The sequence below is a fragment of the Canariomyces notabilis genome, assembly GCF_033297395.1.
Source record: "Canariomyces notabilis strain CBS 508.74 unplaced genomic scaffold N656scaffold_1, whole genome shotgun sequence".
NCBI lineage: Eukaryota > Fungi > Ascomycota > Sordariomycetes > Sordariales > Chaetomiaceae > Canariomyces > Canariomyces notabilis.
The window spans coordinates 790,376-814,896 of NW_027041823.1; the positions used below are offsets into that span (position 1 = coordinate 790,376).

Genomic DNA, 24,521 nt, shown 5'->3' on the forward strand with positions numbered 1-24,521 from the left:
TTTGGTATCCTATCCTGCGGCTCTATAAAGTCAGGGCGCCATCCATATGGGTGGGTTCCAGTTACTGAAGTTGTCAGTCATGTGCACTCGGTCAGGCCTGTTGTTGGTGCGTAGAATAGCGCACTGCTTCTTCCGAGTCCGTCTTATGCTCCTGCTCTCGGGGCCCTATTTGGGTTGTGTTGAACGGTCCAAGCATGGCAGTGTTTACCTCTCCCAACGAAGTCTGGTCGATCCCTTCTCCATGGTGTGTTTCCATGTTGGCTGTAGATACGGCTGGTTTCGATTCTGGTATCAAAGCCAATGGTGCAAGTTCTGAAACCCGTTGACAAGAACGTCCTCCAATGTTGCCTACGGAAGAATAGGCGGCGGCGGATTGCCAAAACCTGTGCCGGTTAACTGCCTGGAAGGGGCTTCAGTTTGACCGCATCAGCAAGAACGATGGGAAAAGGTTCGGTCATAAAGTAACTAAAAGACAGACACCATAGGGATACTAACTGCTAGTAGTAACATTTATGCACTCACGCTTTAGCAAACTTAACCGCCAACTCGCTGTTCATGAATGCAGTAACTAACGCTCCACATGGTATAGTAGTTACTACCTGAGTACTGCCTGAGACTCAGGGCTTTCTTCTACCTTCTCAGCCATCTCTGTTCTCACCCCTATTCCGACAAAGAAGTGGTTCCTTTCTCAATGACAACTGCCACGCAAGTGTAGGAGAGGATTGCCATAGGTGCTTTCAAGTTACCTCAGACCTCCCAAAGCCATGTCAAGACACATCCGGAAGACCCGGTGAACAGGTATGGCCAAAATCACCAACAGAGACAGTCTGGGTTGAGTTGTCCAAGAGGTCGGCTATCTTGGGCACCGATCATTGATGCCTCACATGCCAGTGCTAGGCTGTCGGAAGGTCATCGGCTGCAAGAGGAGCTGCCTCTCTGTTCCTGAGCGGCATCACAGCGCGTCAGGTTGCGTCCGGTGTGACATCCTCGTCAACTACCTCCTCCTCCTTTGCTGCCTTGAAGGCAGAACGGGCCAATCACTGCGGATAGCTGAAGGTGTACATGTTTGGAGTTCGGAAGGGGGCGGTGAAGTATCATGTGCGTGATATGTGTATGTACATACATAAGTACATACACACAGACTGCCGTCATTGGATACACCCCCTTCGCGTAGCAGTTTGATCAAGCCCATTACTCCATATGGGTTATTCATTTCAGTCTGGACAGGGGGCGAAAGGCTTTGCATCGTCCTTCCGGCTGCCAGACCTTCAAGGATACCAACATAAGTTACCCGTCGCTGTCTTTTCCTAATCGGCGTGGGCACTCTACACCCCCTTTCAAGTTGATGGACAGTAAGGTAGCTAAGTGCTGCTAACACATGCATTTACCTTGGCCACGCACCAATATCCGCACTTGTATGATATGTAGTACTATACCACGCGCCTCTCGTCGTTTAAGATAGGCCGCGGCCGACTTCAGGAGGTGGGGAGGTCCCTTTTACGCACGGGGCTCGGGCTTCTACCGGCCCGGTCGACCTCGCCACAACTTCTCTCGTCCGAGTCCAGGTCAGGTTGTCGGATTTGCGAACTTGCGAAGCAGAGGTCTGGCCTGGGTGAGCCGAGCCCAAGTCCGAGAACGCCCGGGTGCTGGCGCAGAGAAACTTGACGCCAAAATAAAAACTCTGGATTACATACATCATAAGAGCCACAAGAATGAGAGCCGCAGAAATAGAAACAGCACAGAAAATCGCGTCGTGACAGATGGGGCAAACAGGGGCGTTCAGTCCTAGCACCTACTAACGTTAAGGTATGTAGTCGGCGATGATACCAGCCAAGAAGGGGCCCGAGATAAAACAATGACCCCTGGGCAGGCAAAGAGTAAAGGGGATCATAGGTACATAGACGTCTTTCTGTAACCAGCTAATAAGTTACCTTACCAACTGGTAGGTTCAGGCAGGTCAACAGCATAGGGGCCAGACATGACTACCCCAGTGTGAGTGCGGCGTAGGGCGGCCACTGTCTCAGGCCGCCGTTTCCGTACAAGTCCTCCCCGTGCTGCATCATGTTGGGTGTGTAGTAGTGTATGTACTGTGCTGTACACACATGTGCGTATGGTTAATCTGCCGTTTGCGTCTATGGCTTCGAAAGGTCAAGCGGAGACGGGAGTGGCGCCGGCATTCGAGCATCTAGTACGGAGTAGCTGTCCCAAAGAGAAGGAGAAACAACTCATGAGCCGGCGTAACCAGGAGTGGTCTGGCAGCTGGAGAGATCGTGACATGGTGGCACGCCAGGAATGTCTCTACTCGGACTTGTACATACAATACAGTACCCATGCAGTTGTCGGATGTAGTGTTGGAATGTAGTTAGTGTGTGGTTTCGACTCACGATGACCTGTTTTCTTTGCTTTCTGAAAATAGGAGAGAGTACCTCTTGCTGTAGTGGTCCGGTTGGTGATAATTGCCTGTAGTTGACTGTGTTTCCTTTGCTTGCAAAGTATAAAACCAGTATAACGTTAGCCAACTTCGTGTCGTGCTAGCAGCCTCGTCGCCCCCAGATTAAGACATGGAACTACTACTCCAGACGATCCCTCAGGGTGAAGGGGCTGGTAATGAGTATGTCCATTGTGACGACGTTGAATGACCGGCTCTCATCACTCCCAACTCCAGTTGCCCTCTCAACTGGCTGAGTCAGATAAGCCAGGGCCAGGTTGGCTACATGTATAATTTACCCGCTGGCTTCCATTCTTGCGGTTGCGATGAAGGATACCGGTACAATTCCTCCAGCAGGGGCTGTCAAATGTGTATATACGTATGTATGTACATACCTTAGGTATGTACGAAGCACCTTAGGCAGCACTAACCTGAATTCGTATCCCAGGGCAGTTGTGGGCTTGCAGTAAAATTATTATCCCAAGCCGAAATCTTTCGGGCAAGCCAGAGGCAGGCTCATCACGGCTTAAGCCGACCTGCCTATTTTGGCCGCCACAAGCAAATGAGTCGCCCCTGGTTTCCCCTGCTGTTCGCTGCTGTGAATAACTGCTCACAGTTAGTTGTTCTGGAAAATTCGTCGTTGGCTCCCACCTTCAAAGACAGAGACGATGGAACCTTGTTTCTCGCTACCAGATCTGTGGCAGCACGCCATGTGCACTTGAATGGATCCTTCGGCCAGGCATCGTGTAGCGTAGGTAGGCAAAAGCGCATTGAATTGTATGTACGGATGCAATAATGGATGTATGTATTGTACTATACAATAAGTAGAGCACCCTACCTAGCATTATCTGAGGATTTTGAACTCTGGCTGCTTATTACCTGATCCGCTGACAAGGCTGCAGTCGACAGCAAACCCCAGTCGGCAAGGCTGGCTAGCAGCTGCTGACCGCTGAGTCCGCCCCGATCTTGCATGATCACTTTGTGTACTCGTCCCGATTCGAGATTTCTGACGTTAGCGCTAACATTGTTGGGAGAAACAAAACCAGTGACCTCGGACTGAGCTGGAGACTTTGACCTCGTAGACCGAACGCTACACCGTGTAATACAATGCTTTGGAACGTCCCTCAGGCGGACAAGCTGCGGCCAAGATCTCCACAGATGATGCGATTTGGGGTTGCACCTACGCAGTCGGTAGGGCTGGTGTTACCACCCTGCTTTATGCGACAGAGTATTGACATACTGTGGTTACGGCGCAATGCGGCGTATTTGCATACATACTTCGTACACTAGTCTAGTATCATGTATCAGTATGTATCTACGGATAGTTATGCACCTATCCCGCTCATACCTTTTTAAAGTACCTTAGAGACTACGGAGTAAGGTATCTTGCGTATGGGGTCTACACAGATTAATGAACTTTTCAGTGGCGCTTTTCCCAGAAGCTTTGGCGAAGGTGTGGTATGACTGGATAGTGTACGAGGAAGTGCAATCTGTTTCCACTTTCCACAAATGAGTTTTAGCGTCTCTTGTGCATGCCGCTGGCGCCGGCTGTGGTCTCCGAGCCCGATGAGGCATGCCCGATCAGGGAAGGGCGGCTTCGGGAAGCACCAGGGCCCGGGCGATAGTTAGCCTTTGGGTGTGGCTTGCCAATTGCCTTTTTGAATCCCAGTGAAACTGGGACCCGTCGACTTGAAGCTGCAGCCACATGTTCCAGCTCAGCTCATGCTCATCGGTCCGTGCTACTGCCCCGCAGGGCTTACCAAGATGCTTCTGACCAGTTTGTATGTACAGTATACGGATACAATATGCGCAATACCATCGAACAAACTAGCAATACCTTAGAAAGTGACCTGTTGGGTTGACAGCCGGTACTGAATTGTGCGTTCTACTCTCGCTACATGTACTGACACTCACTCGAAGAAACATTCAATTGTCAAATCAAGGCTTGTAATCCTTGATGTTATCGCGGGGTAACCGCAGCCGGGCACTTTCACCGCCTTTGCGGTTGGACTTGGAACTCGCCTAACGCCAGTAAACTGTTTGCACAGCTATCCGTACGACACCATTCCTCGTTAGGGGTCCTGCAACCGCGGCCTCCTCGCTCAAAGACGACAACTCGAACCGCTATGTCGTAAACACCTTAGTAGTTGCGAGTTGGCTCGAGAAACAAAGCATTCAATCTAACATTGGCCACAGTTGGGGATCTACTACAGTATGGTTGTGCCTCAATGCAGCAGAGGGCCTGAAGAGTCGGTGAAGCTAACAATAAACAGCCAAAGTAGCGCGAATCGAACGGGCCGAGAGAGTCCACATGATAATTACCAGCGCATACATTTGATTATTTACTTGCACGCAGCAAGGGCGCCGGTGCAGCAGCGTTGTGGATGGGAAACATGCAAGAGAAAGGATGTCTGCCAGGAACTGGGGGTAAAGCGGTCTCTTCGAGTCGTCAGTCTCTGCATCTTGTGCTGCTGCATACATGCGGCACAGAGCGTGCGGAGAAATGGCGCTCATGGCACGATTCGCCTTGAAAATGAGAACGTCTTGACCACCCGCGTGTGATTGGCGACTACGGCATCATTGGCCCTTCGCCTGTCTAGTGTAAAGGTTGCCAAACCATACCTTTGTAGTGTAGTGTAGTGCAAAGGACTCACTACTCTGTACATACAAGGTACGGACGTACGGCCAGCTTTACCTGAGTTCCCAGGCCGGGGACCCGGGGACATACAAGAGGCTCAAACCCAATCGGAACAATCTTGACTTACCGCACAGACGCGCCAGGAAGTACCCAACATAACCGCTTTCGGCAAGCCACTTTGGCCCCCACTGCAACCATACCCTGGACCTTGGCAGCGGGACCGTCGGCAAGGCTAGTGCGAACCAGGGACTTTGCCGAGTGGGGTGATGTTTTGCTGCCTCAGGACGTGAAAATCCCACGATGTCTCCCCAGTACCTTAGATCCGACCGTCTACTACTGTAATATCGGACGGGAGGAGTTTGTACATACAGTACAGTATCCACATACAGCGCGTAGGTAATCACGCAAGTGTAACTCCGTAACACGCGCTTAATTCTCAAGCATCGTGATAATAATCGGTCAATAGCCATGCGCTCTCGGCGGCTATGCAGCAATGTATGCTGTGATCCGACAGCAAATGTGCTTTGGAATCTTTCTCGACGTTGCTCAATTGGACCGGTTAGCCGCTCTCTCGCATGGCGAGTGACGCGACGGCGCACACCGTAACCGCTTTGCGGCTAGCCCGTCTGTCACGGATTCTGTGGTCGGGGGACATAGACACTCGGGAGGAGACAAGTGGAATATAACCAACCCGTGACAACCGTCGAGGGCAGGCGAATCTTACCAAAAGAATTGCCTGGGGGCCCAAGGGACATATTCTGGTATTGGCGATGCGCTGCTTTGTAAAGTGTACGGATAACAGACAGTGAGTACGGAGTACAATAATTACCTTACATTCAGTACAGTTACATAACCCGAATGCGAGTAAGTCCACGTGTCGATCCCTGACAACAACCAGACAGCCAACCTTTGTATGTTCAGTGCACGGAGGGCTCGGAGGTGAAGAGTCCCCCGCCACAATCTTGAGATTGGTTCTTTGCGCCCTCCGACTCGCACCGCAGAGTCTGATTTCCGAGATCTGCTTTCCAATGAGTGACGTGGATGGAGAGCGCGTATGAAGTGAAGGTACGGAATACGGAGTAGTGTAATTGCCATTAGGCAGCAGGATACAAAACGACTAATCAGCTGTGGCGTCTCCCGCGCACGCCTCGCTGAGTTTAGTATCTTAGTGTATTGTACAAAAGTGCTGCATTACATACACTACATATAGCGATTAGTCCGTCCAAGGTAATCCCTAGTGAACCTCCAGCTGCTCCAGGTATCTGTGCTCTACCAAGACCGCACTGGCTGAATGCAGTTAGCTGACCATACATTGTTGAGGGATTACAATGCCCCCCTGGTTTGTTCGGTAGCGCCTGACTTGAAGGCAAGGGTCAACGCAAAAACTCGAATTTTAACACCAAAACGGCCACTTTTTCTGTGCAAGTAGGACTGGAATGAAACGGCCGTTTAGAGTTTTACTAGATGCTCTATTTTCTTGCGTTGATTTAGCTTTTTTCAGTGTTGAGAGAGATCTTTTCTGAATTTGGGTCTAGGGCCCCTGTCGGGAGTTCTGCGCTAACGAACGAACCAGCATTGAATTGTATGTAGGTAAGGTAAGGTACCGCATATACTCACTCCTTAGGAAGAAACGCTAGCCTGTTATAGCTAGCGACATCTGGATTCTGCGCGACTGCTCTGCCAAGCTCTCTCTGGCTCCCAGGTCCTCTCTCAGTTTCAATTCGACAAACGCGATAAAAAGTGGGTCAAGGCGTACTTTGGTTGGCTGTCGTTGAACGGTTGGAGGAGTGTCTGCAGTAGCGCCGATTCTAGCGTTTCTTCCTAACGAGTGAGTATATGCGGTAGTCTCGAACTGAGAGGGTAGGGAATTCTTATCAAGCCCATAGCATCGGCTAATCGGTCGATAGACCGTGAAGCATTGGCGGGAAGTTGCGCCGGAGCTGGCCCCGGTCGAAAAAGCTGCAGCCAATTGCTGTTGGTATGTTACCTCCTAGTATCTACTCTATGTTTACTAATTAGTAATGAACTTACGGATACACTAGAGATCGACTTAGCAAGCGAAGGTGGGCTAAATACCGGGAAGTTATTCGTACATGCATATACATATTTGCTGGAGATTCGCCTTGCCAGCGTGATTTGGCAACTGCAAGAGATTCCTTGGACCCTGTAAATAAGGCACTTTCAGGTACGTATAATTCTAGATATGTAGCATGAGATGCCCGACTACACGTGTACAGTACAGTGTACAGTACAGTACGTAGGTGATTAAATCATCCTATGCGACTAGAGAATGAATACTTCGTAAGGTTGCCGGGAACCATCAATGCCCACGTACAAATACAGAGAGACAGATGGAGAAATGTTTGGCCCCCAACCGTTTCCACGTGCACCTATCTGTACACTACTCCGGGCACTAGATAACGTTACCTGATTCTATTCATGTAATGTACAATACAGTCCAGGTTTTAATGGACAAGGGCTTCGACTGCTAACGCTACGGCAGGCAAGAAAGGACGGGAGACAATACACAGTACACTCGCATACGAAATAGACTGGATCGAGGTTGCTCTTCGCGAGCCCAACTAAGGTAGATGCGTATGTGATTATACCCTATTTCGATAAGATAAAGAAAATGCCAATCCCGCATTTACACCCCTTGGCACTTTCCGCCAAGCTGCCCGCAGTGCTGGGAAAACGCCTTCACGGTCCCGTGACTTCACCTAGTCGCCGCGTTTCCCCGGCGCCAGGCGGATTGGTCCCTTTGCATACCACAGTAAAGACAACATAAGTCCACGGGTCGTTGCTGCTGTGACGTCGGAGCATGGTCAGCGGGGAGGGTTTCACTCGGGGACTGGTTGGTGAGACCTAACGGAGGAGGTGCCGCACACGCGCAGGGTCTGGCACACTGCGCCAGGCCCTGGCAGCGGGGTCTTGGCTTCCAGAACATGGATCGAAGCAACGCGCTGACCAGGTTTGACGCGAAACGACCAATGGCGTGGATTGGGTTTTGGCAGCCCATGCTCTTATCGAGTCACGTTAAGGTTAACGTTTCGTAGTGTAATAAGGTATCTGAGATTCAATGCTGATAACCGTAACAATGTAACGGCAGCAATCGATTTTCCCGCGAATTCCCTCCGATTGTGAAGATGTAACGAAGACAGTTGCAAACCCAAAGGGACGAAATACATCCATGCAGATACCGGTATGTCAAGTATAGGTATAGAGGACGAAACAGCACTGCCGCTAAGTTATCCCACGCCTGCCTGCCTGAGTGCTGAGACTGGACCGCAGTGCTTGTCTCTGTGCTTAACTCCGAGCACCACGGTGGTTTTGCAGCCTGAGGCGGCAATAACCATAAGTTAATCGAGGTTTAGGCATCGATTTAAACGTGCACTGTCCACCGGAAGACAGGGTTTCGGATCCTTCGACCATAGCTTTTCTCCCAGCGATTTCACCCTAGGTGTATGTTGCTGCCAGCTTATGGATACATTGTTGCTTCCCACTTCCAACCACCGGTTTGACACACAGCGTGGGCCAGCTAACGGCGGGCAAGACAACTTATATCAACAGATAATTGACTTTGGGAGCGAGCTGAAAGGATCCAACACCATATTTACTTCGTACTGCGTTACCTACCAGAGACTTTGTCTGGGGCCAAAGAGGTTCTCTTGTCAATCTCCATTTGGGCAGTGTCCCCTGCCATTTGTGAATCCTGCCCCGTTATTCCACTCCCCGAATCCCGGCTACACTAGATCTGTATTTGACTGGCGTCAGGTGCCGTTACGATTTACAGTATGTGTCTGTACTGTACCTTGGTACTGTTATTAGGCTGTTACTAGCTAACTAACTCTAACCAACTATAGAATTCGAGCCCGAGGGAGGTCTTGTATCTAGGTATGGTCGACGAAAGGTCAATGGCGGGAACAAACGCCAGCCGCGCAGAGCGAGCAGCCTGGCGCCGGCGAGGATTTTTTTCTGGCAGCAAGATCGAGCGTTAGGTTGTGCGGCAACCGTGGGACAGGTCGCACCCTGTTCCATAAAAGCCAACAATTACTACCGCTTCTTGCAGTGAATTTTGCCAGGCGGTCATTGTTTTGAACAAGGCACTGTGAACAACACAGCGTGGCACAGCCATCCAGAGAAATGCTGGAGCCTAATAAACAAACCATGGCCGTTTCGCCCCTAGCCGCTTCGCCGTCTTCGCTCTTGCTCCTTCTGCTACAAGGGCGAGGCCTAAATTGGCCGCTGAACATGGACCAGGTCCAAGGGAAACAGAAAACGAGAGCACCAGGGCCACCCGACAATACGCTTTCGCACATATCTAGCGTTAACGTTAATCTTCAGTGCCCAAGTGGCCCAGTTCTCCCCGGTAGGGCCATTGACAAAGCCAAGCCATCCTGGCCTTCTCTCCACCCGCCGTTCTTCCGCCGGAGGCGAGGGGAGGGGAAGAGAGACTAGACTGGGCGGGGGGGGGGCCGGATGGGAGAGGGGTGTTGTGTGTTGGTCTCGTCTAAGCCCACCCCACCCCCTGTATCCTGACATGCATGTCCCTTGTCTTGTTCTGCTCAACGAACCCACGGTGCAGTGGGCAGATGCTGCCTCTCAAGTTATAAGCTACTAGCTCTCCCGGCTCCTCTCTAGACTTGGACCTATCGAGGCTGAGGCCATTTCGAGATTCAAGGTTGCGCCCAAAGATAGATTCCCGGCCTCATCGAAATCTTGCTACCTGGTCTAGTCGGCCGCGAAGCTCCGTCGCCGACGTCTTTTCTTCATCCCATATAATCCGGGTGAAGAGCCTTTGCCATCAACTGCCGCAGGACGTCCTTCACGGCCAAAGTATGTACCAGTCCGGTCTTTCACAATCATCCTATCTATGTGCCATGTCTCCCCCAGAGATGGCCTCGTGGTATTCGGACCAAGTATTAGACGAAACTTGCTCACGCAGACTCAGGTCAAGCCCTGGCAGCGGCGTGGTAACAACACCAGGAGAATTACTCCACAGCCTGCATCCCGCCGAGACTCAATCCTTCGAGACAGCGTCTTATACCAGCAGGAGGGCCCCATCCACACGGGGACCATCTTCGCCCGCATACTTGAGCCCGAGGTTGTCCGCCTCACCTGGGCCGCTTCTGCCTACCCTGGTCTCGCAATCCCAACACTCGCTTCGACCTCCGTCGCCGGAAGCCGCCCCGAACGCGCACTGGTTAGAGCCCGAAGCACAACAAACACGAGACGTACCGCTCCTCCAACTGGAACTCGCATCCAACCAGCCGGGAGCGTCACCGTCACCGTCTCCGCTGGTTTTAGTTGAGCCGGAAAGTATGAGGTATGCTGCTTTATCCATCTCCCCTCCCACTGGCTCATAGAGCGCCAGTTACTGAACCCAGAGCAGCGCTGTTGCCGTTCCGTACGACCCCGGGTTCAGCATGGGCACCAGACCGTCCTTCTCATGGCAAGGTATGACACTCCTTAGCACCTTTCCGTTCCGTAGGATTCCATGCTCATTTGAAAGTAGTGCTTGAATCTGGAAGCGGACTCATGCCGCCAGACCTCAGCCATTATGGGTCGGATGCCAGCCTCACACCCCCTAGCGGATCACGATCAGTCACAGCGAGTCCGCCAAGGAGCACGCTCACTCCGGAACAGCGGGAACTGAAACGGCAACGAGACCAAGCCCGGCACAGTTCCAAGCTGCAAGCCCGGGGCCGAAGGACGGACAGCGCCTCCTCAACATACTCGCCACCCGTCACGTTAGCGGATTTGACGACAAGCGCTCCCAGTATGCCGGTCTACACATCAGCGCCGACGCAGATATCCCTTCTAGCCGAACCCTCACCGCAATACCTACCACCTTATTCGCCTCCATTGCCAGACCACAGTCAACAAAACATGTTCACCAGCCCCTATCCGCAACAGCCTTACATGGCAGACTACGGCTACCCTCCAACAACCAACCCGAGTCTGCCAGCTCACTATGGGTAAGTATTCATTCGCACGCTGCCGCGAGAACTCATCAAATCCTGTGCTGAATAGCTAACGCACGACATCAGAAATAGACCAGTTGTGGCAGACCCAAACCTGGGCATGTATCAGGTGCCGTCGGTCATGGGAACGGGAGAGCCGCAGGACACAACCGGACAAGTGAGGGTAATACACAGCCGGCCGAAACCACAGTGTTGGGAGCACGGATGCAATGGCCGCCAGTTTTCCACTTTCAGCAACCTGCTCCGCCACCAACGTGAGAAGTCTGGGCAAGCGGCAAAAGCGACTTGTCCCAACTGCGGAGCAGAGTTTACTAGGACGACTGCGAGAAACGGACACCTGTTGCACGATAAATGCAAGAAGAAGAACAGCAGTTAAACAGGAACTGCCACCAAAGGACGGACCGATATATCAGTATCAGGGTGATGCATTTTCGCGGCTATCGACCTCTGGAGTTTACACGAGGCTAGGGTACTTGGCATATTTCATGGCATTTCTACGTTATTTTGCCTCCACTGGCCGCCTTCTCATTCGAGCATTGTACAAATCTTGTCATGGGAGGATATTGAGACTGTTGGGCCTCGCGTCCCCGGGCCCGACCTGGAAGGGGTGAGACCTGGATACCATTAGATAAAAGGAAGGTCAACAACGGGCTGCAAAGGAATAAAGGGTTATCATGTATGGGCGATAGCCTGGCACAATGTGGATTTGGGGATTTTATTTTCAGTTCCTGTCATCCATCATGAGGTTCATGATAGGAATACTGAGGATACGGACAGAAAGGGACAATTTTTGGTTCTTGTTTTACTACAGGCACATCTACCTCAAGTGGTAGGCCATTCATCTTCGAGGTATACCCCTGAATCTTCAAGAAGCATACTGTCAGTAGGTATGTTTACGCACACGTACCGAACCTGCCAACCATGCCCCATCATCTCTGCACCCCTTGTCCAAGCCTTTTCGTTGCATTCAAGCAGGGGTGAGAAGCAAGACAGGTCTGGTAGGGGTATCCAATTGAATAAACTCCTGAGTGTACTTCAGAATACTGTAGGTAACGTGCCTTAGGCACTGGGGCCTGAGTGTGGTAGGTTCTGCTGCAACGGTGCATTGACTGAAGAAAGAACGGGGAGCCTAGTCGGCTCCTTCCCGCTCCTTCACGTGTAGTAGTGGCTTTTCAGAAAGCTTGTCGTCCTTTCCGTGGCTTAACTGGCAGTGGCCAACGGGTTGGGAAGTCGCACTACCTATGTGAAGGATTGGAAGGATGGGTACCTTACCTAGGGGGATAATCCCAACAACAACATGGAACCTACCGTACCTTCAACACTCCCGGCCATCGAAAATGACGGTTTACCCTCTATATACAGAGTACGTTCCCTTGCACAGTTACATAGCTCCAATGAGGGTGATCCCAGACCAACCACAATCCAGATAGCACAGGTAGGCCCGTCCTAGCTGATGCAAGACCGGCAGGTCAAGGCGTTGGCAGCCCGACGTCAAGCAGAGCCGGCTGCCGAAGCATGAAGAGTCCAAAGGGAAACATGATTGCCTTGCTCAGGGACTCACTGGGAACCAGAGACTCGGCAGCAAGAACTGAACACTATATTGGATACCAAGTGTGTTTCTGCATGGAACATACAGATACCTCACGATACATGTACCGGCAAGTGCGCCCAAGAAATCTCCCTGGCCTGTCGCCGAACCGGCCTACTGGGGTTGCCGATATCTCCGAACCACCGAACCAGTCTCAAGGCCACGGCGGGATGGGCGGAGAGTCCGTCACACGCCGTGTGGTGATATCGCCCGCAGACGACTCGTAATCAAGGGCCAGACCGCCAACCGCAATGAGACACACCTGTGGGAGTTGGTGATGGGAGATTGCATTGGGGCACAAGGAGTCATGCGCTACGCATCTCGTCAGTGTTCCAATAGCCGGATTCCACGACTCGGCGACCACACTGAACTCCCGTGCGGCACAGCTTTTGGCCCCCAATATGAAATTTTGACTGAGAACGCGCTCTTTCGGCGAACACCCTCAACACGATCCGTATTCCGGATAGCCTGCTAGCATGGAATCTAGACCCTACTTCACTCGAGCAGCCATGTCACGCAGATCAGGTCAACAGCTCCGGCCCGCTTGGTCGTTCCCCGGGCATCTTGTAAGCTGAGGTTTCCAAGGCGACGAAAGTCGAACATCTAACCGGGTTTTAGCGGTTTCTCGGGGCGGCTGCCCTAGAAATGATTCGGCCGGGCATCAGTGTGGATCGTACTGGTAAATACTTTGAAGGGAGATATCCGTAACTATGCGCCTATTAGACGCGGTTCTGAACGCAAGCTAAGGCAACTTTTAACTACCGCATCGACATCAACTACCGCTGCCAATCGAATGGAGTGGGAAGAATCCTAATTCCCCGATAGAGTACCTCTGTAACCCTTGAGGTTATGCACAGTATTCGAACCTGGTTACCTTACGGTGAGCGTTAGCGCTGTAATGTGTACTAAGATATTCACATAGCAGCTGGTCTTTACCATTTTAAGTAGGGTTTCCGCTCATGGTGGGTTTCCGCTCAAGACAGCCACAAAGCCCCCTGTAAGCCACAATTCAGTGGCTAGTGATCGCTAATGAGCGGAAACCCACCATGAGCGGAAACCCTACTTAAAATGGTACTGCATCTACGCCCTCCTAATTAACAGCGCACCTGGACTTCGCCCTGCCTTGGTTCGATGCAGCCATGCAGGGCCGATGTTCTTTCCCAAGCACCGGTATCTCGGTTGCTGAACGCAGCTCGATGATTGGACGATCTCTCGAGCATCAGGCCATTAAGATGTCACGGTTGGGGGCCATACCGTGACAGTCTTCTCCGCGTAGAATCCGGCGGCCGCCATCCTGGTTCGCAACTCAGATTTTCTCCACAAGAGGACGAGATCGTTCTTGTTAGTCTATGTGATAGAGAGTGTTTGATCTCAACTTTCCACAAAGTTCACATTTCCGGTGTTGTGTGGGTTTAGAACGCAGCGATGCGAGGGTGTACCATTGGTGTCGTGTGTTCCTATTTTGATTCCGCTCCAACCCGAAAGTTCTCCGGCGCCGCCTCGCCCTCGGAGCCGGAGGTCATCGACGATGTCGGACCAGCACAGCGGTGGCGGGACGGAACAAGGCGCTACGGGAACGAGCAGGGGATGGAAATCGTGAACTGTTCCGATTTCCACGATGTGGAGAAACGCGGCAACAAGGGCCGACAAGGCAGGCGGGGCAGGGCCGGACCAGGCAGCAAGAAACGGCCCCCAGTCGGCAAGGGCTTGCCTGTCGTGTCTAATGTTAGCTAGCCCCAATCCATTTCCTACTGAACGCACACGTATCCTACACATTTGGACACAAATCAGACATCGTCTTATAAGGGCTCTGGAAACGGGCGCCAAAGTCTGGATAATTTGGCCCATGGTGAGCGGCACAGGCGTGAATCAAGATTGTAGAGTCTCAGTGAGCTGTCTCGTTTCAGGCTAGATTTGAAACCAGCAGATTCATAGAATCGCGTTTCTAGAAGCTCGACGCCACAAAGGGACGTCGAATTAGGTAGCACAACGTTAAACGTTACACTGTAGCTCAACATTGATGAGTATGGCACATGAATTGGGAATGTAACCGCTCGTCGGCGACAGTGCAGTTCTATACATTCTCGGGCTCGGCATCGGTGCAGGTGTACCCGAAGCCTCCTATTCCAAATGCTTTGCAAGGCTCAGGGCTAGAACCTGGAGGCAATACTGCCGGTGATCCACCAAAGATGCGATCTCATCGATAGGGACGGATCCCGACATTGTCGCCGACCTAGGTGCCCGTACGGTTGGCTAAACACCTCGTTTCCTCACACCTGCCCTGTTGGAGAAAAACTCGTGGAGCATGGCCGCTGGCTTGCGGATCAACAACTGGGGTTCTTGGTGGCGCTGTAGTGGAGTGGGGTCTAGACGGCACGGACGCTCTCACATCATTTGGAATTTGGGGTTTTGTACGGTCAAGCATGTGCAAGTAAGGTATCTTACATACCGTATTCAGTGTACTTGTACATACATACAATACACCAGTGTAGTCAAAGGCGGTGAATTTCAGCCGGGGAATACGGAGCGATGCAGCTCTGGGGAGACAATGAAATGCAGTTAACGAGATATCTTGTCCCATGTGTGTAAACATCAAGGGACCGACAGACCATCGTGGTAAAAACACTGTTGCAGACCGGATCTCAGTCGTAAGTCTAAGAAAGAGGCGATGGGAGGAAGTTGAAGCTCGAGTTGAGGCTGGTAGTTTACTATATTACGAATAACTCGACTAGGCAGTTGTAGCCGCCAAGGGGGCACATCATTCATCGACGTGAGATTCGCGCTGATTGCAGAGTAAGGTACCTAGTGCACCCATCTCATTTCGAGCGCGCCTCGCACCTGGTGTAGTAGTACCTTATAAGCAGCGGATATGACAGCGATATGCATCTACGAATAATCAAGGGAATGCAATTCTTTTCTCATAACGCTATACATTAACGCGCCACCGAATTTAGATGTGGACGAAGGGACGTTACTGTATCAATAGGTACAGTACCTAATGTACCAGCAATACTCCGTAACGGTCCTCATCCGTTAGCTTGACTCTGTGGTCGTGGGGGCCAAACCGATTACAAAGTACCCTCTATAAGGTTCACTCGGGGCTGGCTTGTTACTAAAGATACATACAATAATACAGTAACATTACAAAGTACCTTCAGGGTCTTCGTCCTCCACGGATATGCATGCTACGGATAGATAACCTTAGTCTATGCAATTATACGTGCATCTGCTTGGCAGCTTGGCGCGGCTAAGGTCAATCTTGGATTGAGAGCGAGCACCCATATCGAGGTTGCTACTTACACAATACTACCCCACCTCAACGTTTGTTGATACCCATTGGGTCGCTGCGCAGACAAGCGCGATTCGATGCACATTCAACGACTCAAAGAAGGTCGGTAATTTGACTCTCATTGGCCGTTCCCACGGGTGCCACCACGATCTTGAGGCGCTTAGTACGTCGGTCGAGCGACTGCGAGGCTGGCCTATCGAAACTGCAGTTCTCGAGGCGATCTCACCCGTTTTTTTGGCCCGTCAGCACTCACCTAGCCACCGGCACTAAGTAGCACTACCGCCACACCGCGCTGTCTGACGGCTGACCGCGACATACCCGACTGAAGACGGCATCGCAAGGTTTTGATCTACGGAAACAGGATACGGTACATTGGATTGGCCAAGTCGACCGGAAAGGAGCAGAGCATCCCCTGCCAAGGAAGAGTTAAGCATTGCAGAAGGAGCCAACCCCGCACTCCTACTGCCCCAGAATCCAAAGCCCTGGATCTAAGGGTGTTGTGTTTCGATCCTTCTGTCGGTTGCTTTCCCGCAAAGGGGGGGAAGGGAAGAGAGAGCGAGGTGAACAGAACTATGGAAGTGATCCCTTCTCGGCGTGCAGCTCTACGCGCTTAACTCGACACCGCCCGTTGACTCGCGCAGGAAAGAGTGGGGGCAAGTGTAGAGATTGGCTCCTGGAAGATTTCCAGGTTCCAGTGTTCTCCTCGCAGCCAGGAGCGGCCACAGCTCCGTCAGCACCTTAATCAAGTACGCGCCGTGTCAGCGGGGACTGCAGATAACTGCCTTAGGTAGCCATGTCCGCTGTTGTTGGGCCCCGGTGGAGGAGGACTCACCGACGCCGCGTCTTCCAGTCAGTCTTCCAGACTGATATCGATATCTCCCAGATCACCAGCCTTCAGGTAACAACAGCCAACAGTTCCACTGGTGCCAACCAGTCATTTGGCGGCCACACAGGGTCACTGTTCGATGACCCGTTGCTGTCTTCGAAGCAGCAACGACGGCATACGCGCCATGGCCGTGGACACACCCTCCCGCCCATGGGCGAGCGCCCTGATGTCTATCACCCCACCACGACGTCTTCTTCGCGACATTCTACTCCTGAGCAATCACTGCAGATGGCTGCACAGCCACCTCTTCCCTCTTTGCCAACGACGGCGGCAAACGACCAGGAAGCCTATGACCGCGCATGGCACGTTGTAACCGCCCATATCGCCTTGCCTTCTTCTGCCACTGCCGATGACTCGTTCGGCAATCTGGCCGCTGAGTCGCAGCAAGGATCTAGACGACTGGAACCTTCAAGCGAATTCCTCGATGCCTTTGCCCTCGTCATCAATGCTAGCACCTTGCTGCCCGGTGTCACCCAGACCAGGGACATCGTGGCTTGGCACCTCCGCCAAGTGCGATCGCACTTTGCCCAGCATGTGGTCCCCCTTTTGGCCGGCTGCGTCGATGACGCCGTTGGGGGGGACGACAGCAGCTGGCAGACCGGAAGGAGGGGCAATTCCTATGAAAAGCACATGGTGACCGTTATGAGCAGTATACGGACGCTCGAGGCTGCCTTGCGGCTCTATATCTACGGCCTCGACGAGTTATTGTCGGGATTTAGCCGTCTGTCCGATGGCTCACCGCAGGCTGTCAAGGATGCTGAGCTGCTCAATACTCGCTTCCGCCGGGACATCCACGCTCTTGTTAGCAACTCGGCGTCTGAGGGCTTGATGAGATCTGTAAAAGCTGTTCTTGTCTGCCTTGCGGGGACTGTCTTGGGCATTCCGTCTTTAAGAGAACCTTCGGTAGGCAAGGCACAAACCGCTCGACCCGCCCCACCGGGGCATGACGATCTGAGGGTAGTGGCCGCCAGGGAACGGCTCCTCGAGCTTGTTCAACAATTGCACAACGTAGGCCTTGCCGGAGAGCGGTTCCATGTGCTCTTCGCCGAGGTTATGGATGCCATGATGTCCGAATTCGTAACCGGGGCCTACGCCGGCGTCTGGTCGGTGCCCGACACTCGTTCCTTCTCCGCCGCCATGGATACAATATCGGGGACTACGCCATTGTCTGCTTCATCACCGTGTATTCGCTCCCTAAATGACTGGGTTGAGAATCACTTTGCGCAACTGAGCTTTCAGGTTCTGGCCTGCATCTCGCCCGACCCTCACGGCGCCTTGCCGGTGTCACTCGGTGACCTCAAGACATTCCAATCCATTGCCCTAGGCCGTCTGGCGGCTCTACGAATCGATGAGCTGTTTGACATTGCTCTGGCATGGCCCGCCTCACGGCCTGCGCTTGAAGACTTGCGCGCCAGCGTCACCACAGCGGCTCGCCGGAGACACCTGACAGACAGCTTCTCGCGTACTCTGCAGAGAAGACTGCTCCACCCTGGCTGTAGCACCCTCGAGATCCTTCAGACATATATCTCCATCATCCGTACACTTCACGCCCTCGACCACAGCAAAGTCTTGCTAAGCCATGTCGAGCCGAGCCTGCAACTCTACCTCTGCCAGCGCGAGGATGCGGTGCGCGTCGTTGTCTCGGGGCTTCTCGCAAGCCACGAGGAAGTGAGAAACGCGAGGAAGGTAAAGGAGGCCTGGAGGCTACAGAATGAGAAGGCACGGAGGGATGGGGAAGGTGACAAGTTGGATTCAGCTCAAGGCGATCTCAACCACAGTGCAAGCCGTGAGACCGGCGCTGTACCGCCGCGCATAACCAAGCTGGTTGAGCTCGCTATGCTGCTGAATGACCCTTCCCAAACCCGCCACAACACCGCCGCTCTCACCGCTGACGAAGACCTCGACTGGAACGACATGAATTGGGTGCCGGACCCGGTTGATGCTGGCGCAAACTACAAGCGGCCAAGGAGTGAGGACGTCATCGGTACGCTCATCTCGGCGCTTGGAAGCCAGGATGTCTTCATCAAAGAGTTCTCGGCCGTGGTTGCCGAGCGGCTCCTCGGGGAGCCCGCGAGCTTCGACCAGGAACTGCGCGTTCTCGAGCTGCTCAAGCGGCGGTTTGGTGAGGCGGCGCTGCAGAATTGTGACGTAATGATTAAGGACGTGCAGGATTCCCGGAGGTTGGACACTGCGATATGGAGGGCGAGGAGTACCGGGCAAACAAGGCAAGTGCTCAGCTCGGAGATGCTGGAAACCATTGTTACGGCTAAGGAGGAGGAGGGCGGCGATCTCGAATATCACGCAAGAATCCTTTCACGGCTGTTTTGGCCTGGTTTAGAGCGGGAGCATTTCCTCCTGCCGCAGGTGATCGTCGAGCAGCAGAAGCTGTACGAAAAGGGCTACGAGGATCTCAAGTCCGGAAGAAAACTCACCTGGCTGAACCACCTCGGCCAGGCGCGGGTGGAGCTGGAGCTGACCGACAGGACGGTCACTGTCGACTGCACCCCGGTCGAAGCAACCGTTATTTACGCTTTTCAGGAGGATGAGGGCGGCGCCGGGCCAGTGCGGAAAACAGTGGAGGAACTCTATGGAGAGCTCCAGATGGATGACGACCTCATAACCGCCGCCCTTCGCTTCTGGGTCAGCAGGGGCGTCCTCCTTCAGCACCGTGCAGTAGCCGGCAGCCAGCACCAATACTACTACACTGTCGCTGAGACGGCCGCGGCCGCCAATAGCCCCTCTGTCCCTACCAATAACCCGGCTGATGGTCCCGTGTCAGCAGCCGGGACAGAAGCCGGGGGAGAAGCAGCCCTTGCCAACATAAACGCGGGCGGCAGCAGCGGAGTGGGTGGCGGAGGAGCGAGTATAAGCGCCAAGGAGCGCGAGCGCCGCGAGATGTATTGGCGCTACATCCAAGGCATGCTGACCAACGCCAGTCCGGTCATGTCGCTCGGACAAATGGCCATGATGTTGAAGATGTCGGTTGCGGATGGGTTTCAATGGAGCAACGAGGAGCTGCAAGAGTTTCTCGGAGAGAAGGTCGCCGCGGACCAAATGGAGGTTGTGGGCGGGAAGTATAAACTGAAGAAGTGATTACGCGGGACCTTCCCTGCGTACGGGTCTGAGTGTTCTGCTTGCTTGGGAAAGTTGGCAGGCGCGAATAGGTCCACGGCTTGGGGAGGTTCGCACTAGAAGACCATGACAATGGCCGGGAGGGGTCATACTTGGGAGTGATCATGACACCGGGTGGTTGTTGAGGGGTTTAGAGGATGTAAACCACCAGGGACATGGTTACCTCGGATGAGAGGTTAATGATACAGCAACTAGTTTTCTCCGCTGAGGTGTTAAGAGGAGTAATTCTGAGATTCTGGAAAAGAGGCACACAGTTGACGAACCACGGCCGATGAGTTCTAGGGAACGATTACTTTACGTTGAGTCATCAGAACCCGCTGGAAGAGTACTAGTATATACTCCGTAGCAGACCTGTTACATAGTAATCATGTAACACAGCTTTTGGCAACCAAATCAGATTGAACCAATAGCAGTAGAGGCATTCAGTGTCCGCAATGACAGCTCTCTTCCTCACGTCGAAGACCTGGATCAAATGCGGTTCCAAGCTAGTCGGGCCGTTGAAGACAAGGCTTGGAAGAGCATAGGTTGATAGGGTCAGAGCCACATCTAGTCACGGTCCCCAGTGATTCCATCACCTTGAAGCTCCCGCCGTTCAACACGTTGCCCCCGCTCTTGTTGGCGCTGCCGGCATCGGTGGAGTCCGTTACGGATAGGAAACCAGACTTCAAGGCAGAACCTACCGAAAGCAAGTCTGGGAATGGGGAACAGGACGCGATATTTGAGTACGCCCGCGAGCCAGGGAGCTAGTCCGGCCGTTTCTCAGAGAAGGGAGTGCCTCGGCGCAATGGCCGTCTCCCCGCAGGGTTCGGAGTGAGCGGCTTGCGCACAGCCAAGACGATGGCATACCTGCCTAGAATACGTCTGTACATACAGTTAAGCAGGGAAGTTCAGAGCAGCTAGAACCACGCAGTATGGGTGGTGATTTCGCAGTTGGACCACAGTGTCACTGCAGGCTGCACTCGGCCATGTATGGTGCAGTTATGTACGCAGGCAGTCGGCGTGCATTACATTCGTGATATTACCGAGGGAGTTAGGGGAAGGGGGGGTAAGCCCGTTCCGGGGTCTAGCCGCCGGTCCCGGCGGGCCCTGGGAGCGCCCCGCTTGTCGCCGCAGACCCGGATGTCCGGAGCCAGAATGGGAAAGTCAGGAAATGAGACGGCGTGTGCTGCATGAATGCTCGTTGGTTGGTTGCTAGCACATTCCTGGAAACCTGAATAGCCAGCAAGACCAACACAACTTCTGGATATGGCTCCCCTTACTCGCTTGCTATTTAATCACCAAGCCGGCCCAGGAGAGAGTGATGCAGGATTTGACAGGGGACCAGTTGCGTCTTTGTGATGGCTCGTTGGAGTTGGCTCAGAGAGAGGTCTCAAGAGGAGGGAGGAGAGAGAAGGCGGCCGAGGAAAGTGGCCCCATATAACGTTGCGCACTGCAACCCCTGGCGTTGCTTTCTTTGGTGCGGCGATACGCTATTTGCTGCAAGGTTGCGGTGGACAAGTGTCGGGGGGTGGCGAAGAGAGATGGAAAGGCTCGCTCTCCAAGGGCCGAGGTGCTGAGCGCGCTACATGGAAATATATAGCCGGCCAGCAGCATTTGGGTGGTCGAATGGCTGAATGTATGTATGTACAATTAGTACATAACATGCCACTGTCCGCCCAAGCAGGCCCGAGTTGCCCCAGAACGGTACGTTTCGGTTTGGTTGGGTCTACGTTTAAGCCTGAAAACCTGCAGCAAAGTCATTCCATAAATCCGCCCAGCCAAAGTGGTCGCTCTCGGTTCAGCAGAATGCCGTGTGCCCTGGGAGCAATAATGCCGTGCTCGGAAACCGGAAAAGGAAATCAGACAAATACTAGAAAGATGTAGGTCAGTACTGTACATACGTACATAACTATTTGACCACTTGGCTCCAACAGGGCGTCCAGGAAGTGACTCGTGCTACACTAGGGGACTAGCTAGGTAAGGAAAGCCTCACGGCCATGGGCCATGGCAGAGACAAGGTGCAGGCGGCAGCCAGCAGGCAATAATTGGCTCATTCTGTCGATTAGGTTCGCGTCGGCAGCCATGGCACCATCAGTTATTCGTACCTCGCCTCAGCTTTGTTCACTCGTTCTGTCCAGTTTGGGGAGCTTGCAGGGACTGCTGACTGGACGTTGTTCCAGGCCCGTTATTAAATCAGAGAGAGGGGCTCAAGAGGGGTATGTTACATGAATAAGCTGGGACATCCATCACTGGAAACATGGCAACGTCGGGTAGACTCCAACCTGAAGAAAGCACCCAAAGAATGGATGTATTGAGTGTAGAAGTTGGAGGGTTGAGGAGGATGAAGAAGCCAAGCCCAGTGCCCGCAGTGACCTCCAATAAATACAGTTGTTCCCTGGTTCCTCCTTCCCATGCAACAAACCTCAACTTGTAGTCAAATGTACATACATACAATACACTAGAGTCTAGAGCCCGCCATCGAGGTGCCTTGCACCGTAGCCCTGGACCCAACCATCTCCGCATCACTGCGCAAATCAACTTGATTGCTGCCGGGCAGCCCCAACAGATCTTTTGATCTGTGCACTCGTTGATTCCGCGGTCCTTTTCTGCGTACTTACCTCCATCCGGGCCTCCGCAAAAGAGTTCTACAAAGACAGTTCTTGGTCGTCATCGTCACCGATGGTCGGACTTTGTGCTTGCTGATAAGCAGCTATTTCATCATTTGGAGCAGGGGTAAGTGATCCGCGCCAAGGATCTAGATTGTCTGGAGCGAATCAGGAGAGTAGCCTCCGTCCAGGTCCTCCAGCAGCCAATGGATAGAGGTTCGATGGACAGGGTCAGGTCCCCACTACGTGTAGTTGAACGGGCTGGGAATAGCGGGCAGTTGGTCCATTGTCGACAGTCGGACAGATTTCCACTTCGTTGTTGGAAAACATCGAAACTCGTTGTGTTGGCGAGCGTTGCGATCCGAAAGCAAGGGGACTTCCATATTTGATACTGACCACCACCATCGTTGGGCGCAAGCACGCAGGTTTGCACCGGGAATACCTCGCGTAAGGTACCTTATGTATGTACAGTACTTGTCCCATGGTGCGGATATCAGGGCATACCACACAGTACGCAGCATGGCGGACCCATGGGACCTGATCTCTCTCCGCGAGATCCGCAACTCGGCTTGATCGGCCGGAAGACGACGGCTCGTTCAGATGCATTTTCCAGCTGGCAAAAGGCAGGTTCAAAACTTTAAACGCCTTCGCCTGCGCACCAGTGAAGGGCTGATCAGCATCAACGATTGATGACATTGCCCCGCATCTTCTCGCGGATTTGTCATGGATTGACTGCAATAGAGGTCCCGACACGTCGCTGCAATAAATTCGCCGGGGGCTGACACCGCATCCCTGGCATGGATGGGGGATGTTCGACCGCCGTATCAGCCAGAGCCCAGATACAGAGGACACGGCAATGTCGGAAAATCGAGCTGGCCGACGTGAGCAGAGAGGGGATCTGGAGCATCCTCGCATTTTGCTGACAAGAAGGGCCATGCGTTCCGTTATACGAGACCTTGCCGGGCAGAAGCAGGATTACTACGGGCCTGCACTGAGACAACAACCTCGCAGCTGCTGCTTTAAGACTGTGGTCGTGATACCCCAAGCTGCCCGAGACCTGCTTGGTGTGGTGTGTGTGTGCCTCTTGTGGCAGAAATCGAAAGCCGCATGATGATCGGAGCCATTTTCATCAAATCAGGAAGAATGGGCATTCCGACTACTGTAGCCGAAAAATAATAGAAATGAAATAGTTATGTAGGAAACAAACTGGCAGTGTGCAATTCTCTCAAAGTCAAACCAACGACAGAGCGGAACTCCCAGTGAAGACCGGCAAGCGTGGACAATTGGACTGGACGTGGCACCGGTCTAGAATCCACACTAGGCCAGGTAATTATCCAGACAAGTCCCCTGCACAAGACCTGCTGCCAGGTATTGTTGCCTTTTTCAAAAGTTTCTTTGTGGCGCCGTCTCAGCAAGCAGCTTCCACCGCCCGCGTCCCACGGTTCTCACAGAGACGGAGGCGATGAACACAGCATGATGGCAACAGTGAGGTGCAGGCGGGCAGACAGGCAGGCAGGCAGGCAGGCAGGCGGAAATGGACGGCCAAAGTCCCCCGGAAGCAGCGATTCCTTGCGGCTTCCCATTCCTAAAGTAGCCTATATACGGAGTATGGGGTACGGATACGGATACAGCGCTTGGTTTTCCATTCCAGACCGCGCAGCCTATGGAATCATTGGCAAGGCCGGGGGTCGGGTCTGGCTAGGTCTGTCCTTATGATTATGGGCAGCGTTAATGACGGCAGACACTGGCTTTCTCGAGAGCAAACAAACACCCGACTGTGTGTCGGTTACACCCCTCAGGTTTGGAGGACTGGCCCGGGCCCAGCACAGAACGGGCATCCAATCCGGCATGTAATATGCACACTCGAGATAACAAATTTGACCAAGGCCTTCCGAATCCAACTTGGCGAATTGCTAGGCGAGTAAACGAGGGTGCGTTACGTCCACAGCAGCAATGAAGCCAACACAACCCAAGGCGTCTCAGCTCTGGGC

General features: G+C 53.1%; 6 protein-coding genes across 6 annotated transcripts; 2 read left to right on the forward strand and 4 right to left on the reverse strand.

The window, feature by feature from the left end:
* Nucleotides 1–6,682: 6,682 nt before the first annotated feature.
* On the reverse strand, nucleotides 6,683–6,852 carry N656DRAFT_773263 (uncharacterized protein; the record flags this gene model as incomplete). Its single annotated transcript, XM_064814025.1, has 1 exon — nucleotides 6,683–6,852. A coding segment is annotated over one exon (153 nt), but the record flags the coding sequence as incomplete, so codon positions are not given.
* Nucleotides 6,853–10,272: 3,420 nt separating this feature from the next.
* N656DRAFT_20837 (uncharacterized protein) lies at nucleotides 10,273–11,703 on the forward strand. Its single transcript, XM_064808897.1, has 4 exons — nucleotides 10,273–10,392; nucleotides 10,459–10,523; nucleotides 10,579–11,044; nucleotides 11,117–11,703. Exons 1-4 carry the CDS (start codon nucleotides 10,388–10,390, stop codon nucleotides 11,424–11,426), a joined length of 846 nt encoding a protein of 281 aa, XP_064674767.1. The 5' UTR covers nucleotides 10,273–10,387; the 3' UTR covers nucleotides 11,427–11,703.
* A 2,050-nt stretch (nucleotides 11,704–13,753) lies between these two features.
* N656DRAFT_773266 (uncharacterized protein) lies at nucleotides 13,754–14,609 on the reverse strand. The gene has a single exon (XM_064814026.1). It carries the CDS (start codon nucleotides 14,484–14,486, stop codon nucleotides 14,010–14,012), a length of 477 nt encoding a protein of 158 aa, XP_064674768.1. The 5' UTR covers nucleotides 14,487–14,609; the 3' UTR covers nucleotides 13,754–14,009.
* Nucleotides 14,610–14,778: 169 nt separating this feature from the next.
* Nucleotides 14,779–15,125, reverse strand: N656DRAFT_773267 (uncharacterized protein). The gene has a single exon (XM_064814027.1). The coding sequence runs from the start codon at nucleotides 15,061–15,063 to the stop codon at nucleotides 14,872–14,874; it is 192 nt and encodes a 63-aa protein (XP_064674769.1). The 5' UTR covers nucleotides 15,064–15,125; the 3' UTR covers nucleotides 14,779–14,871.
* A 1,595-nt stretch (nucleotides 15,126–16,720) lies between these two features.
* N656DRAFT_698621 (uncharacterized protein) lies at nucleotides 16,721–19,906 on the forward strand (the record flags this gene model as incomplete). Its single annotated transcript, XM_064810724.1, has 1 exon — nucleotides 16,721–19,906. One exon carries the CDS (start codon nucleotides 16,721–16,723, stop codon nucleotides 19,904–19,906), a length of 3,186 nt encoding a protein of 1,061 aa, XP_064674770.1.
* Nucleotides 19,907–22,457: 2,551 nt separating this feature from the next.
* On the reverse strand, nucleotides 22,458–23,735 carry N656DRAFT_21526 (uncharacterized protein). The gene has a single exon (XM_064808915.1). The coding sequence runs from the start codon at nucleotides 23,464–23,466 to the stop codon at nucleotides 22,762–22,764; it is 705 nt and encodes a 234-aa protein (XP_064674771.1). The 5' UTR covers nucleotides 23,467–23,735; the 3' UTR covers nucleotides 22,458–22,761.
* Between the last annotated feature and the right edge of the window lie 786 nt (nucleotides 23,736–24,521).

Excerpts from the sequence above, each read along its gene's own strand:
- N656DRAFT_20837 (XM_064808897.1), top strand. Across the intron at positions 10,524-10,578 it reads ACCGTCCTTCTCATGGCAAG|TAGTGCTTGAATCTGGAAGC; the intron begins GTATGACACTCC and ends CTCATTTGAAAG. Across the intron at positions 11,045-11,116 it reads AGTCTGCCAGCTCACTATGG|AAATAGACCAGTTGTGGCAG; the intron begins GTAAGTATTCAT and ends GCACGACATCAG.
- N656DRAFT_773266 (XM_064814026.1), bottom strand. The coding sequence starts at position 14,486 with ATGGGCCAAATTATCCAGACTTTGGCGCCCGTTTCCAGAGCCCTTATA.
- N656DRAFT_773267 (XM_064814027.1), bottom strand. The coding sequence starts at position 15,063 with ATGCTTGACCGTACAAAACCCCAAATTCCAAATGATGTGAGAGCGTCC.
- N656DRAFT_21526 (XM_064808915.1), bottom strand. The coding sequence starts at position 23,466 with ATGGCCCTTCTTGTCAGCAAAATGCGAGGATGCTCCAGATCCCCTCTC.